This window comes from Glandiceps talaboti, chromosome 10 (genome assembly GCF_964340395.1).
Source record: "Glandiceps talaboti chromosome 10, keGlaTala1.1, whole genome shotgun sequence".
Classification (NCBI taxonomy): Eukaryota; Metazoa; Hemichordata; class Enteropneusta; family Spengelidae; genus Glandiceps; species Glandiceps talaboti.
Genome location: NC_135558.1, coordinates 12,941,958 through 12,960,147, shown reverse-complemented (window position 1 = coordinate 12,960,147; position 18,190 = coordinate 12,941,958). Strand labels below are relative to the sequence as shown.

The 18,190-nt window shown below is 36.4% G+C and overlaps 1 protein-coding gene across 2 annotated transcripts in view; it reads left to right on the top strand.

Moving 5' to 3' along the window:
- The first annotated feature begins 1,849 nt into the window (after nt 1-1,849).
- The window catches only part of LOC144440891 (cubilin-like), a 30,408-nt gene continuing 14,067 nt past the window's right edge, over nt 1,850-18,190 (top strand). For both annotated transcript variants that reach the window (XR_013481217.1, XM_078130334.1), the window contains exons 1-7: nt 1,850-2,052; nt 5,410-5,454; nt 11,741-11,965; nt 13,616-13,738; nt 14,981-15,181; nt 16,572-16,685; nt 17,669-17,926. Coding sequence is in view for 1 of the 2 variants with exons in the window: in XM_078130334.1 (XP_077986460.1) it covers nt 2,016-2,052; nt 5,410-5,454; nt 11,741-11,965; nt 13,616-13,738; nt 14,981-15,181; nt 16,572-16,685; nt 17,669-17,926 (1,003 nt within the window). In the remaining variant the exon portion in view is untranslated. The remainder of the gene's footprint in view (nt 2,053-5,409; nt 5,455-11,740; nt 11,966-13,615; nt 13,739-14,980; nt 15,182-16,571; nt 16,686-17,668; nt 17,927-18,190) is intronic.

Below are 18,190 nucleotides of genomic sequence, written 5' to 3'. Positions count from 1 at the left end.
AAACTATGCGAAAATTGAGGCTTGCATACTTAAGATATTGACAAATCATTATTTATGCCATGAACCATTAAGGTTATAAGCTACATCAAACAACTTTTAACTCCCCACCCTTTGAAGAACGCATACACGTCGTTACCATCAATGCATGTACTAAGTTATCTGAAATTTAATGCTTGCATTCTAAAAATATTGCCTAATATCAAAATGATCATTTATTTAAATTACGCATCACAATTAAAAACTACTTTAAAAAGTGCTTTGTTATGGTTAATGTATGTACCAATTTCCCATAGCGGGTAGTCTGATGATAGTCATCATTGGTATCGGCCACCCAAAGCTAATGAATTTGGCCCTGTATATGCTTGAATTATTGGATTTTGAGCAAATTGACTTGTGTTATTGTTGAGATGGGAGTGGCTAGTGAATATTGTAATAGTGAAAACATAGTATAAACATCGACTGATCCGATCCATTAGTCGGATCAGTGGATGTTTACACTCACGGCATAATGCGTTAATTTTGGGCAAATAGTGAGTTTGTTCTAGCAAGTTACTAATTAATGCAAAGCTGATAAACTCAGATAAGACAGTGATTTCAGGTAGGAAATAGAATGAAATAAACAGTGAGAGGAAAAAGTATTTAAAACTTTATTTGAAATATACAGAAAACAATATTAGAAATCCGGAAAATCGCGAGAAAAAAATTGATTATTTGTCCTTTTTCTTGTGATTTAACATGGCGCATGGCCTGTCAGATTTCAATGTACCATTGAATGTCCCCGAGGAATAGATATTAAAAAGATTTTTTTTAATTGTTACTTTACTGGTGAAAAAATCAGCCAAACTCATCATTAATCCAAGAAAAATAGCATCATCATAGCATAAATTTATAATTTTACTAAATTATTAACGTTTAGATCAGAAATTATTTAAATTTTCGAATGTCTTTTTAGCTCAAGTCTGTTGACCAATTGTCGCTTTTAAAACCTATGTGTGTTCTGAACTAATCGAGTAATTCAAGATGAGCTTACAATCACTCGCACTAACACAAACGATTTTTTAAACGTCTACAGTAGGCTACTGGCGATGTGGGTCAACAACAACAACAACAACAACAACAACAACAACAACAACTAAATATTTTTGGTACTCGAGTTACTGGGACTCAAGTTATTCGCAATTGTTGTTACCCGGTTTTCTAAAATACAGGCCTATGTTGACACTAACAATTATTGGAAGAAATGAAGGCCGACGTGATATCCATGAAAACATTAAAACTGTTGCCACATATCACTCTTGAATCAATAACTCTAGATCTGGAGGTATGGTACATCATGAATGGTACGTGCGCGTGTGTGGGAGTGCGGGGAGGGGGTATTTTCAGTTATGAGTTATTGACACTTTTATAGTCTTTCCTGTGGTTTAAGTATTGCCCATGACATCAACGTCAGTTTATTGTCCGTTTTCGTGATTTATGCAGTTAGGGGGGGCCTAAATTATTTCCTGTGGTTATGGAACAGGTTCACGCAGAAATCCTATCCTAAAGGTGCCAAGTTTTGAACTTTGTAACAGACTTTTCGATCGCGATTGAATGATATAACATAAAATGTATATACAACAACATAATTTTTAAAAGGAACTTCCTTCAAAACTATTCGACAACTTAACATTTTAACAAACAGATTTAACCCTTAGTTCAAGGAACTCAACGTAGCTCTGAACAACAGGGCTACTTCTTGAAGTTTGTAAGTCTGTGATATAGATGGCCACCAGGGGGCGTAGTCACATATGCGCCTTGAATGACCTGACGACCCAGGTCACCTGACGATGCTGTGGCTGGGTACTGTAAACATAGGGTGCAAACGACGCGACAAACGCTCGACTAGACGTGTACAGTAGTACAAGTACGTACAGCGAGGCGGAAGCTTTTTCAGATCTCCTCTACCTAGTAAGCCACAGACAGCGAGTACTGCATTTGACGAGCATCGTGTCCGATTGGTAAAAAACAGAGGGTGTATGATGAAACGCAACAGTGCTTGTTTGCTGTATGCAGGTAAATGTTAACGTGGCCAATAATGAAATGCTATACATAATCACGTGTCTTTGTTCAGCAAATTATTCAGACAAAAATATTATTACCATCGATATGTTTCAGATAAGACAATATGCCCACTATGGAAGCAAGCCAGCCGATCAGGTGCATTTGACAAAATATTTATGTGCGTAAGAAATATCCTAAAACTCAACCAGGTGAAAGTGTTTAGAACGAGTCGAGACGACATCGCAATATTAAAACGAAACTAGAAGATTTCGTAGAATGATAAGCAGTGCAATAACATGTGCTCTTTCAAGACCAAGTTTCGATTTTTTAAGCGAAATGTGAATGACTTTTTACTTGAGGTTAGACAGAGAAGAGGTGCATTGCAAGGTTAAGAATTTAATTCATGTACGTTTAATAATACACCGCATTTTTAGTGATGCCCAGGGGATGTGATCAGAATCAATTTTTTTGACACTGTTTAGCCCATAGACACTGTCTATTATTTGCCCAATTTTAAAGCTTACCATATTGTAACATAGTATACGTACAGTGTAGTGATGAGTTATCATTTGAATGAGACATGCAAAGACAAAGAGTACACACAGAGATGAAAAGCAAGTTATGTAATTGAATAATCCAAGAGTCGATTGACTGAGGTCAACGAGAGGGCTGTGTACAAAAAAAAACAGAACAGTGTGAAACATGAATGGAACGAAAGAGAGAGAGCAACAATGGAGAGAATGGTACAATAGTGAGCCAAATTGCACAACAGATAGTTACACCATGGAGATATAATGGGAGATTAATAATTCCATGGTTACACATTTGTATTCAAGCTGTGGAGTCAGGTTCAGGGTTAACTAAGTTAGGGCTCACTGACCACAGTCATGGTCTGAGCATGGGTTATACTTCCATGGTCTGAGGTTCGGGGGAACTTGATCCCTAACATATTGATGTTGCATCATGTAATGGATGGGTGCTGTTAGACGATGTGCCGATTTTGATTTGAGACTAAGAGTTTATTGGATTCATTGTTAACGTTCTTGAATTTGTAGATTTATGGAATCTACTGAGTTCAATAATTATGGATTGAGCCTTCAATCATTATACATGTACGTACTGAGCATTGATGTACGTACAACCCCAACCCCCACCCCCAAGTGGGAGCTATTCTTCTTATTATAGAGTATATGTTTATGTGCCACCCTTTGGAGTAGCGTTTCCTAGCCCTTTGGTCTAAAATGGTGTCTGGGTTTACTTTAGGTGAAGAGTCTAAAATGGTGTCTATTTTGCATTATTTTCAATTTTGCTTGGTCTAACATGTGGTCCATTTTCCTTTACCAAATCATAACTGCTATTAATTGCCCCAAAATGATGCCTCTTAAGGAAAATATATTTAGGTCTAAACTTTCATCTTTTAAAAAACCTGTAATGGTCTAAAATGGGGTAATGGTTTTTGGTCAAAGTGGGTCTAAAATGGGGCCTTGGGGTTTCCAGCACTGGACAGATCAGATATTCAGAGATTCAATATCGATAGTTCTGCTTGCAGACGGAGTAAGTCAGGACTCGATTCTCACCTTGTCTCCATTCTTCCACATCCCGCAAAAAATGCTGTGTCACAAACCTAAACCCACACCGGTCAAATAATAGCAATCAGTCGACTATTTATGTTCATTTGACATCAGTTGGACTACAATAGTCCCTAATTGGATGACCATTAAGTCACGCAATCAACATTTTCCTAATATCAAATGCTGGATGCAAATAAGCAATTTATGTATATTCTCTACAGCGTATCCATATGAATGGTGTAATTGCTCAAGTACAAGCAGGAAGGGTAATTGACATTATGAACATTTCAGCGTTTGAGATTCGTGGTTGTCCGATTTGGTTACTTTTGACATCAAAGAGGGATGTGAAACAAGTAAAAAAGAGTCAATCGATCACAAATATTAGGTCTGTTTATTCTTTTGGCATGCAAGCGTTTTGCTTGTGTGTTCAGAATAGGCTTATTACATAATGTTTTTGCAGGTCCATGTACATAGACTTAGGGACAACATCAGAATCAAGTCCTGACATAATTATGCCATCTACAAGCAGGACTGTATTGTTGACTGCAATCATTGAAAGTTAAACCAAGGGAACATTGAGAAATACTATCTGGAATACTATGCATGCACTCCCAGCCACACTATTTGAATTCTCAAATATCACATCTGCATGCAAATTAGTATGTAAGGTACTAATGTACACCATGACGAGGTACCCTCACACATCAGTCAAACAATGAGTGGAGGCCGGTGATGTGGAACAACACGACTTATCTTACAGCCTACATGTACTATGATATATAGATGTGCATGCCTTAGAATCTAGTATTAGTCTGATCATGCCATCACCCTGGAGTGACTGATCAGACTACCATGCACAACTCTGTTGTTCATAGCATCTAGTTTGTAATACTCGGTACAGTTTCTTCAAATAGAAAATCAGTCTAAAGCCCCGGTAACTGCAAACTAGAACAGCGTTTGTCTTGATTTTTTTTTTCTCAATATTTTGGACTTATTTGAGTTGTTACATGTATATGGCATAGCCCCTCCTATGACACTGTTTTAGGGTCTATGTATTCACTGAAAGATGTACATGTATGTCACAGGGCTCAAAATTAACAGTAGTCCGTCCCATGTCCACAGACTACCAATTCTTGTCGTGGGGTTACCATAATTTGTAGCTGTTAGCCCACTCAGGCTACCACTGATTATGCGATGATTTAAAGGATGGAAGATTTACAGACATGAAAGTATTTTAATAACAATACATATTTCCAATAGAGGAACTCTGTTTTCAGTTACGGAATATAGGACTTATTGGTCACCATCCTTGGGCTACCACTTTCTAAAATTGGTAGCCCACTGCTGGGACTACCAAAGAAAAGAGTTCATTTTAAGCCTGCATAATGAATGTACAGTCATCAACAAACCATATACATGTACGAACATCCAACCAATTGATTTGTTGACAAGCAATATTAGGTCTGTACATGATTCGTGACTGTTTACATATGGACATCAAGTCAGCATACAAAGTACCGTAAACAGCCAGCTAGTCAGTCAAATTTAAATGTTTCCAGTAAAGGTACATGTGTGGGGGGGGGGGGGGGGGGGGGGGTACTACTTTACAATATACAAAAATTAACACATCATCATGATTCATAATGAACATGTATATAGCAAAAAAATTTCCGCCATTACTCCAGAGGTTTGTACATATTCAAGCTATGATATTGTCAAATCTTACTGAAGCAGAAGTTCTGCATGTAGTTTACATGCTTAGAACTAACCAAGTATTTTATCATTCTCACATTACTAGGTCTATTCCTGTGTGTACATGGTCAAGGTTTCTTCAATGCGGATGGTAAGTCAATGTCATTTTTACAATTATTTCCATGTAGTCCAGCAATGTAGCCAACCAACACTTTGTGGGTTTTTTTCCCTTACTACATATGTACTTAGTGCATGTTTATAACAAGGTATTTTAAAGTCATTGCAGGTACGTTATGAAGACATTTACTTATAAGTTATATTGATACACTGACAGTATGTGGCTAGTCTAGTTACTATACATGTAGCTGTTTTCATTTTCTATGATCTCTCTCTCTCCGCATCTAGTCAAATGGACAAATTTAACCGAAAGTCTAGCTTAAATCTCCTGCTTGGGAAAGGGTGGAGAGTGCATGTCAGTAGTAATCCATCACACACGGACACACACACCCAGTGTAAATGATTACTTTGTTCAGTTTACTACAAAGTCTGCAGTTGAAAATAAGTCACGATGTGATGACGTCATCGTGTTTATATCAATACTCCAGTAGCATAAACTAATGCTGTTGGTAGTAAGAATGGAATGCTGTGCTAGAGAAATCCATTCGACTATACGGTGGAGATGATCGAGATGATTGTAGCTTGTACATGTATAGGGACTAGACTAACATTTGCTACTCTGAGTCTTATAAACATTCTTTGAAGATGGTCAGGACACATCTCCTCCATCAATTATACTTGTGGACTTAGAATTTTAAAAAATTGAGTTATAATTCAAAACAGAACACTGCTGTACCAACAATTTATGGCAAGAATATGGAACACTGGCTTGCCTGTACACTAGACCTGCTTAAATTTGAATAAGCTAGGGAGTTAAGGTGAGTGATATGGCAGGGAAAGGAATGAAGTAAGACCCTCTAACTTAAAGATGATTAATTCCTCTATAACAGATTGACTACTGTTCCACACTAATCCAAAATCTGTACTACAATGTACATAACCACAAAGTTTGGTAGCTTAGTTTGTTGTTGACATATCATCTTGACTCTGTAATAACTTGCCACCGAAAGGTATAAATTGGAGAAGTATGATATTTGAGTGTTGACAATTCACCTTTTAACAAATATATTGAATTCACAATTTCAATTACTTCCCCATTCAAACACTTCCCTGTACGCATGCCTGTCACCTAACGTCAATTTGTGTGGGGATTTTGACTAGCATCTGCCTCATCTAACATTACCCTAATTTTTGTGTACTTTAAACGAAGCTTCGGCCAGAAAGCTAGCATAAATTCTTAACTTTTTTTTTTTTATTTGCCTGCTGTGAGATGATGTCAGTAACATCACCATGTCAACAGAACTGTGGAAGTATCACCAGATCTGATAGAACCAACGGATCGACCATGTAAACTTGATTACCATATCGTGAACTATATACATGTCTAATGTATGATCACATGTCAAATTTTAGCTTTAAATAAACACCCATTAAGGAAATGCTAGGTGAAAGGGGAGGTGACAGTCGAAATCTGCCACATGATTTCACTTTATGCTACTGTATCACAATTTTGTTGTTTCCTTCAATAACTATAACTTCAGACATTTTTCAGGAGGTTGCAGAGGTGACATGAGGTCATTGTGCAGACAAGCCACAACAACCCAACAGATTTGCTTCCCTTATAACATGAGGTCAAAGGTCAATCTCCGCTTGAATGAGCATGTCAAAATATTTCCTTAAAAGGTCAACACATAACTCAGATCAAGCTTATACTTGCCATTTACAATGAATGACTTTTTTTGTTATGTACATGTGTGTAAGTGTGAACTGCAGCCATGCCAGACAGCCTAACAAGAAAGCCCAGCTTGCTAATAAACTTGTTCACTGTATTTCGGGTTCAGTACTATAAGAAGGGGCTAAAAACATGAAAACTTTCATCTTTTAAAAAATTAGAATGGTGTAACATGGGGTGTTGATTTTTGGTCAAAATAGGGCCTGGGGTTTCCAGCATTGACCACACACCCCTACCAGAGCAGGTCAATGATACCACCCCTGGGGAAATCATCTCTACAGATGAGATTTGGTGACTGATATATATTTACTTTAGCTTTTGATGCTTGGCAATATATATCTCAGAGGCTATGAATAACCCCTAAAAATTGCCTAAATAGAAACAAAAAACTGCAGATCTGGCGGGAGGGGGGGGACCCCTTGGACTCCATCACCCCAGAGGCCACTCAATCGTTAAACCAACAATAAGATTCACCAAAATTGGTAAAAATCTTGAAAAGCTTCTAGGGGAGACCCCCTAGGACCCCCCCCCCCCCCCCATAAGAGGTGGACATGTCCAAGCCTCAAATCAAAGTTCTCCCTCCACCTCTTACTGTCAAGATGCTATGAAACTTTATTTCAAAAATGTTTCAACCTTATGTAGTTGCTTTTTATATGTTAGAGCTGTCTTGTAAAGCTTGCAAATTATTGTCTGAAAGTGTCTGTGAATAGCCTAAACATTGCCTTTATAAGTAAAAGTCCTCCAGGGCCCCTAGAACCCCCCCCCCCCCCCATTCACACACACACTCACACAAGAGGTGGACATATCCCAGTCTCAAAGCTCTTCCCTCTACAGCTTACTGTCAGATGCTATGAAACTTTATTCATGGGGTCAGTGACTTTTTGTCGGTCCAATGGAAAAAAACACTGACATCCCCCCCATCCCCCCAAGCTGGAGAAACTGAATGGTCTATCTGACTTTTTGAGCTCACCAATCAAGTTTCTAATTTGTATTTTCAGTGTGTCACCATACCATGGCATAAAAACTGTCAATGATGTTTATTTAATTGAAAATCAAATATGTAGTTTTCTAAATAAAATCTGTGTGTGATAGAACAGCATCTTTTTACTCTCTGTATTACCCTGTGCGAAAACCAAACAGAAAATTGTGGCAACAAAAGTAGGTGTTCAACGTTGACATAAAAAAAAATCCGGATATCTCAAAGAAGCAAAGAAAAAAAAAGTTGCCAGCATAGGGGACACAAGGAGAAAAAAAATAATCCTCAGGCTAGCAGGTGGGGAAAAAATAATGACATGACTCTCCGCCATTCTTCCAAGCCCCCCCCCCCCCCAGGATATCGAATGGTCTACCCCTAACACTAGACTACATGTAGTAGAATGACTCACAGAAAGTAGACTAGTAAACCAGCATGCATGACATGATTATACATGTCATAGTAAACTTCCTGGTGCAGATGTCTGTGAACACCCTGGGTCTGCCTAACTATAGTATAAGTACAAGAAAACTGTGTCTCTATTTGAGCTATATATATATAACTTTGATGAAACATAAATCAACCTGATCGATATTCCGCTGGCATAACACGGGTACAAATTACAATATCCATCAGGTAGATATTTTGATAAAACAACCTATAATATCTCATTTTGATATACATGTATGATCAATGTATGTTAACAATGTCTGCATTTTCTCATTAGTTATTTATTAATTGTAAAATGCCCTGACCCCAGACAATTTGACATGTAATGTTGATAATTAATTTTTTACACTTAATACACTACACATACATGTACAGTAACGCATAGCAACTATCAATCCCAGTGGATTAAATATTAAAACATTCCTTTGTTGTACTGCATGCAATCAGCTTATTAATATTTGGGTTTTGTCTTCCAAAGTATGCTTTATTAATATTAGGCCTAAAAAAAATAATCTAGTTAACCGACCCCACCTAGCTTTTCACTGCCGACCCTACACTATTTTTGATGTATTCAAGAAAAAAATGATAAAATTGCAAAAATTGTGAAGTCTCGTGAGAAACAGTGCATGCAGAAACTGACAATAATTAACCATTCTTCCAATCTGTAAGGGCTGTACATCTGATAGGAAGAAATAAACAACACAGAGACCATTTGTAAAACAATGGCAAACATACATGTAGAACTAGACACTCGACACTCACACGAAAAAAAAATATAATAAAATAAAATAAAAAATCTACCTACCCCACCTATTCTAAAATTGAGCATAATCGGAACCACACAATTTTTTTTATTTGGCCATTTTCTTAATTGTCAAAAAAATTTTAGCAGGGAAAATAATACGTCAGATTAAGTATCTCGGTTATTCTTTACTTTTTAGCACAACTGAACTTGTTCAGTAGTGCTATAGGGATCGCCCGGCGTCTGTCTGTCTGTCTGTGTGTGTGTGTGTGTGTGTGTAAACAACTTAAAGTCAAAAACCGCTGAACCGATTGCCACGATATTTGGTAGGTCCATTACCTTGGGTGTCTAGTTGGGAAATTGTTCAAATCAAAATGATCGCATCACAGGTGTGTGATTTGGGTCAAAAAATGTGATTTTTGGTCAAAAAACTTAAACTCAGAAACTACTGGGCAGATTGGTGCGAAATTTGGTGGGAACATTCTTAAGGGGGTGTAAAGTAAGATTTGTTCATGACGGGATGATTCCATCAGTGATATGCAAATTAGGGCTAAAAATGTGTCATTTTGGTTAAAAATCTATAATTCTAAAATTACTGAGCAGATTGGGCTGAAATTTAATGGGAATGTATCTAGGGATGTATGGACGAAGAAATATTAAGCATACCATGATTCCATGAGTGATATGCAAATTAGGTGTAAAAATGTTCATTTTTGGTCAAAAACTTATATCTCAAAAAGTACTTGGTCAATTAGTCTGAAACTTGGTGAGGTGTTTCTGAAACTGTTATTCTGCAGATTTTCTTAAAAACATTTTGACAAAATTGGCCCTAGCGACCATGACCACGCCCTTTAGCAACAACCAAATGGCAGTATATTTTGGTCAAATAACAACATCATCTGGTAAGCAAGTGAGTAAACATTCAAAAAATGTATGCAAATACCCTAGCAACCATGACCACGCCCATAGCAACAGCCAAACGGTGGTGTAGTTCACAAAGATAACAACAGGGTTTAATAGATAATTGAATAAACATCCAAAAAATGTATGTAAATTTGCATAGCAACAAGACCACGCCCATAACAACAGCCAAATAATCACGTATATTACAAAGATAACAACAGGAATAGAAAGACAGATGAATAAACATTCAAAAAATGTATGCAAATACCCTAGTAACCATGACCACGCCCATAGCAACAGCCAAACGGTGGTGTATTTCACAAAGATAACAACAGGGTTTAATAGACAATTGAATAAACATTCAAAAAATGTATGTAAATTTTCCTAGCAACAAGACCACGCCCATAGCAACAGCCAAATGATCACGTATATTGCAAAGATAGCGACATGGTTGGATAGACAAATGGATAGTCATTCAGCAAATAAACACCTATTGTTAGCATAGACTAGCATATGGATAAACATTTTTAAAAACTACAGTTGTGCTACAACACCATTGGCGGTATTTTATTATAGTGTTTTTGTCGAGAATTGTAAAGCGATAGGGGAAGGTGACAGCAGTGAATATAAATTTGTAGCAAAATTAGTAGTCAACTGTTACCAGTTCATAGGAACAAACACTTTCCCAACAGTATGGGTAGCTTGGTATTTCTTGTTTATTCTTCTTACTTACTTAGTACAAGTAATATATCTGCCATACCAAAGTCACCCATCTGGTTGGGTTCAGTAGCGGCCATATTGGATTTGTCGTAAGACCGTAACATTCAAATGCAAATGATAAGATTTATAGTTAAGGGCAAATTTGTACGTAGTTGAGAACTTGACCTTTGATTTGTGCAATAATTGATATAAATTTGAATAACTATTTCTGTTTGACGAAATCTTTACATTACATGTATGTGAACAAAATTTGCACAGGAATGCTGGTAGGATGGTTGACAATAACAAACAACTACTAATTTATGTAAATATATGCTGAACTAGATTTTGACCGAATTCTATAGAATCGTAATTTAACGGAATATTTTCAAAATAGACGTGGTGTATCCAATCGATAAAGTAATTATTATCAACAGGTTGAGAGTTGTGCATCTCAATGTGCACTTCAGAAAGTGGGGAACAATATGTGATATAAACTCTATGACAAGGCAGATGCAGCCACCATTGAAAGCTGAGTTATGTAATGTTACATAATCACATAGCTAAAGTCCATGGGATGTTCCATTATCCAGTGGGGGTGTTTTCATGTTTGAAGTTTGGTTCTCTCACTGCATGTGTACCTTTGTATGTCAGACATTGGATTTCAGTTGTGTACATTGCCATTGGCAGTATTTTTAATGTTCATCATTGATGTCACTTATCCAACAGTGATGGGGAGTGCAAATGATGAAATCTTTCACTCTATGTGTATGCGGTGGTAATGTGATAATTATTTACTGTCATCTCTTTTTTTTCCATAGATTGCCACTTCAACCTGACACAGAAGAATACAAATTTCACTTCACCGGACTACCCAAATCCCTATGGAGCCAACATCGATTGTACCTGGAACATTACAGTTGATGAAGGTTCTAAAATCAATTTAGTCTTCACTGATTTCAACGTTGATGTGGAAGGGGATGTATTTGAGATATATGATGAGACCATTGCAGCAGACAAACTGATAGGGACTTTCGAACGAGACAGTAAGTTGTACATTCGTTGCTTAACTCACCCTTGGTAAAACTTGCATGGTGCTGAAGCAGAGCACTTCCTTAGACGATGATAGTGTTATTACTTGCTCGGATCACAAGGGTTCTCCAACAGAGTTGCTTGCGATGTTACGCACTCATTAATCACATTACCGGTACTTGCAAACAGCAAATACATCAACCATGAGAGAGCCATAGTAGATACATCTAACAATTACTTCAAAACATTTTTCATTTACCTGTTAGTTGTCAAAAGATAAAATATGACCGAAACCACTTCACAAGAAAACATTTGAAACCACCTGGTGGTGCAGATGTACCAACTTTCTATCAAATCTGCCAAAGTTTAATAATACTGTCCTTAAAAAAGACTGATATTCATCATAGATGTTCTTTGACAAGATGGGATAAAATAATCATGAGCAAAGTACCCAATAATCACCTGTAAAAAAAGAGAACTATACTCATAGAAGGGTTCAAAATTGTTGAACACTGAATCCTATATTAGTGTGGCTTGCCTATATAATGGTTTATTATACCATACATACATGTAGTCAGGTTCAACAAAAAATATGGAATATATACTCTGGTCATTCTACATCAAGACAATGCGCGTCTATGTCACAACAATGCGTGTCTACATCACTGGTTCTGCTGTGTTCAAAATATTAGTCTAAACATTCAAAATTACCATTACTTTCCCTGATTTTTCTTTGATATTACTAGCGCTGGTATAATTATATTACACAATGTATTTTCCAATATTTTTCTTCAGTCAGTTGGAAAATACTCTTGATCTAATGTTGTCACTATTCATCTAGTGACTCATATAATGACATGCCCCATAGGTCACTCGTATTATCCTTGGCAGAACGAAGAAAAATACTGAGGAATAATACCTACTTGTCTTCAAGTTGTTGATTTATATCCCTTATTGATTGCTCTTTAGCTGTTTTCTACAGAAATCCAGTTCATGTGATCTTTGACCTGTGACCTGTGACACACAATTTTTTGAGTCAACTTTATAGGTGTATGTGCACTGAATGATTGCAGGACACTTATATAAAGAAATAAGTGGGGTTTAACTCCTGATGAAAAACAACCATTTTCAAATATTTGTAAATGAGATTATGAGAGCTTGAAACATAATATGTTGACTGGCACTGCCTTTAGATCATTGTGCTTCACCTCTGTGCTTTACTCTTTGAGACCATCATTTGTCTCAGATTTTCATCGGAATACATTTGCCTCGAAGATTCAATTAATAATAAAATCTCATTTCAGTGGATTCTGTTGTACAAGTGGGAACTGATTTGATTGTTAACATCTGACCTTGAAAGTCGAGGTCAAGTTCACATGTAATGACACTATTTGCATAACATGGTCACCATTTTGACATTTGACCTTGATTTTAGTAAATGCAGAAATGGAGACTATCTTTGCTTGTATAGTTATATCGCACACTTTATATGAATGTTCTGGTTCATGCTTCAACTTAAAATTCTATTCGTATCAGAAATGTCTATCGACAGTGAGACATTGCATAACAGAATTGTAATAGAAAATATATGCCAAACAGTCTGATCATTCTGATGACAAATTTGTTCTACGTTCTCAACTTTATTTACTTTCTCGAAATGGCAGATTCAACTGCAGAGAGTATCATTGTCTTGTCTACAACAAACACTCTGATTGTAAAATTGACAAGTGCCAACAAAACAGCTGGGTTGTACAGAAGAAGATTTAAAGCATTTTTCAATACAGAAGGTAGGTTAACCAATGACCTATTTTGGTGTGATCTTTACTTTTCTTACATACAGAGTTACTCAGTATAGATGAATATCATTAACATTTGAATTAAAAGATTTTGCCCAATCTATACTCTTCTTACACAGTGAGTGTGGTTGGAAGTTCATTAACACCTGGACTCAAGTATTTCATCCAATCTATACATGTACTCTTCTTACATACAGAGTTTGGGTAGATTTCATCAACATCTAATTTAAAAGATTTTGTCCAATCTATACTCTTCTTACTTACAGTGTGTGGAAGGAATTTCACTAACACGTGACCTCCAATATTTCATCCAATCTCTATATGTACTTTATAGTCTCCATCAGGGAAAGTCTGGAGATCATTGCTACATTGGGTTATGTCCAGCCAGCTATCCCTCTGTTCATCACCTGTATCTTAGACATGCATGGGTCAATTTCAACCAAACCTGGCACAAATACCATAGTCAGCATATGGAAATTACTTTGTTTCACTATTATGTCCTAATGGCTGCCATATTTGTCCTAAAAATTCAGATTTTGCCCACTTATAACCTTGGAAGCGTAATAGAAAAAATACTTCATTTTAGTGTCTACACCCTTATTATCCATATTGAGCTGTCTAATGTGACCGTCACATTTCACCTTGACCCCCATGTTCAAGGTCAAATAACGAGTGTTCAAAGTGCATATGTACACATCTGATGTGCATATGCTGAATTCAAGAGTAGTATATAATAATGAGAGAGAAGCCACATCTTTTCATTTACTCCCTTGTAAACATTTTACTTTCTACAAGACCTAACGAAATGACTTTAACCCTAAGTAAATTAGATCAGTTACCAATATGTGGTAGGATCTAGTAAAATGTCATAATTTTATGCAGGGGTGTGCCCAATATTGCCATCTTTGTTGAACATTGCGACACATGCCGATTTCAACCAAGTCTGTCACAAATGTCAGATACTGCAGTTCTTTATGTACATCACTTTATTTTGTGACCTTATTGATAGTTTAACTGAATGGCCGTCATATTTGTCCTAAAATTCAGATCATGAGGTTATGCCTTTGATGGAGTCTTACTATAGTGTGTGTGGTTGGAATTTCACTAACACCTGGACTAAACAATTTTGTCCAATCAGTACTTTTCTTCCACGCCATGTGTTGTTGGGATTTCACTAACACCCGGAGGTAACATTTTAGCCTACACATGTATCTTTACTTTTCCTTCATACAGCGTGTGGTTGGGATTTCAGCAACGCAAGGACTAAAACATTTGGTCCCATCTATTATCTTGACGGTGGACCTGGAGAGGTTACTTGTATCTGGACACTTTCAGCCATGGTTGGAAGTAAAATGTCTGTGACTATTGACTCCCAGCTGAAAGATGACCAACTGTCAATATTGGAAGATGGTGAGGAAAGGGCAAAGTACACAGGTAAGATGTTCGCCATATTGTTAAGTTTCTTTTGTATCATTTTGAGAAGTTTTAATATCACTATTAAAAAGTTGCTAATGGTATGAATTTTCATCCTTAATCGAAGTTTAACATTTATGAGTCTAGTTCCTGTACCAGTCGACATTCTCTATCATTACTATCCTCTCCACATATACAAGGGCGACGATGATCGTAGTAATTATAACACATCTAGGAAACTATAGACTAACATGCATGGATTCAGTTGAGGTGTTGTGACAGTAGTAAAATTAAAATAGTATGGGTTACTATCTGGTTTTATACAAGAGGAGTTTTTTTCCAAGAAAAGCTATATTCAAACTGAACGAATCGGAAATAATTCAGAAAAACAAAAAAACAAGCATGAAGCAGTGATTAGGAGAAGAACAATATTTTTATTTATTAAGACATGAATTTTACTAATGTGATAAGAAACTGCAGACATAAATAAATGGCTTGAGAATGAAAAAAAAAGTCAAAGAAAGTGTTCTCTAAGTCATAGATGTGGGGGTCATTTGGAATAACTGCAACTTGTGAGGGTGACAAGTTTGTGAGATGTAAATATTTATTTTCAAACAGTAGAAAATTGTGAGCTGATTGACCATCAACTTAGATGAAGCTATGAGTTAACACGGCTTGAATTAGTGAGGGTCAGTTTTTGTAATTAATAAAAATACACTATAATAATAAAATTAGTTGAAGTTTGTCATCTAAAATCAATCTTTAAAGCTAGAGGATTGCAGCAGACTGACAGACTTTGTTAATGATGTGCATCCCTTACCGCAAAACTGTAAAATACATCATGTCACTCCGCCCTCACTGGCCTGTGCTGAGGTTGACCAATGTGTGTGGGTGCCCCGTTACAGCATACCTTACAGGCTACCTTATTGCCAAACCCTTCTGTTTTCAGTTTTCAAAAAGAGCCAATTGATACAGGAATGTAGAATTTACTCTAAAGATAGAATTGTATCAAGTGAGGAATTTAACCTGTAGCATTGGGGTATTTATTTATTTATTTATTTATTTATTACATCTTTGCAATGGTACAAAGTTCCTTTTAAGCCCCCAGTTTTTTAGGTTCACTACATTTTGTCATTACTATTCAGAAAATGAAGGGAATGTAACAAAAAGATGCTCATGTTAGTGTTGTTAGTTGGTGTGGTTAGGGCAACAAATGTGTTGTTTTTTCACTAAGTTGGCTCTGTTAAGAATAATGGATGGGGTTCAAATGGAATTCTTTTTGATATTGGTAGCAGAATTATTTTTGTTTCTACATTACTAGTCTCAAGTATATAGGATCATGCAAGTTATTTTATGCCAAAGGATTTGTATACCTGTATAACAAAACAGTCTCATTGAATGCTTTCTACAGGTCCAGGAATTTATCCTGATGTTATATCTAATGGACGTAACCTGACAGTGAGTTATGTGTTTACCAGCAGTACTGGCCATCCTAAGTTGCAGGCTTCCTTTCTCACTATATCTGGTAAGTGCTCACTACAGAGTGATTCTGAACCAGTTTCATCGGAATCAGTCTGCTGTTTGTGATGTAAATAATTGATATGTCCATGTTGACTTGTTAGAAGTGGTTTGACCCAGTTGAATCAGCTTGACAAGTGAAGAATACATTCATGTTAAACTGGTTTGCACTGGTTTGGCCCAGTTGAATCAGCTTGACAAGTGAACAATACATTCATGTTAAACTGGTTTGTACTGGTTTGACCCAGTTAAATCAGCTTGACAAGTGAACAATACATTCATGTTAAACTGGTTTGACCCAGTTCAATCAGTCTGTAGTTTTGGGTTTAAGTAACTAACACAGCTGTGTCTTGATAACTGGTTTAATCTGGTTTGATCTAGATGGATCAGATTGTGTCATGAAAGTGACATCTCTTTATTGCTTGATGTCAAATCTGAGAATGCTTAGACTCCAGTTCAGACCTTTTTATGGACAATAAATACATCTTACCCAATGCTGGTGAAATATTGTAGAGATATTCTATATCTTTGCATGGTTAAATCACCCATCATTTTGTTTGAATGTGTAAAGTATACTTTACGTTTGTCTGTGTGAGTCTGTGTGTGTGTGTGTGTGTGTGTGTATTTGTGTGTGTGTGTATATAGTATATGTATGTATGTATGTATGTATGTATGTATGTATGGATGGATGGATGGATGGATGGATGGATGCATGTGAGTTTGTGTGTATTTATGTATGTATGTATTTATTTTAATGTGTATGTGTATGTGTGTATGTATGTATGTATGTATGTGTGTGTATGTATGTATGTATGTATGTATATATGTACGTGTGTGTGTATGTATGTATGTATGTATGTATGTATGTGTGTGTGTATGTATGTATGTATGTATGTATGTATGTATGTGTGTGTATGTATGTATGTATGTATGTATATGTGTATATCAGCTTGTAGATTGATAACCATGGGCATTTCTTGGCATTTTCAGACTGCGGTAACAGTAACATTACCTTGTCAGAATCATCCATGACCACAACAATTGAACCTGTTCGAGCAGGCACATTAGGAAGCATGCTTGACTGTCGATGGATTATTACTGGACCAGCAGACACAACACTGTTTGGAAAATTCGCTACTCTAGATATTAAAGACAGTAATGATTACATCACAATTCTAGATGGACCAACACGGGGCAGCTCTCTCATTGGACAGTACTCTGGATCTCACACCGAGGCAGAGGCAAAAGGTATGTTAATATGTCGGTCCATCACTACCATGGACATTTTAAAAGTCTAATCATCCCCAGTTAGTTACAAGTGTGTTTAGAATATTAATTAGAGATAACTATGACTTAAAGAATATATTGAAAATGAAGCCATTTCAAAATAACAAAGTGATATGTAACTTTCACACTTTGACAGACACTGTATGGCATACTAAAAATAACAAAAATATGAAAAAAAAAATCATTGCAAATGTTACAGACTAAAACATTAAATGTGGCATTAGA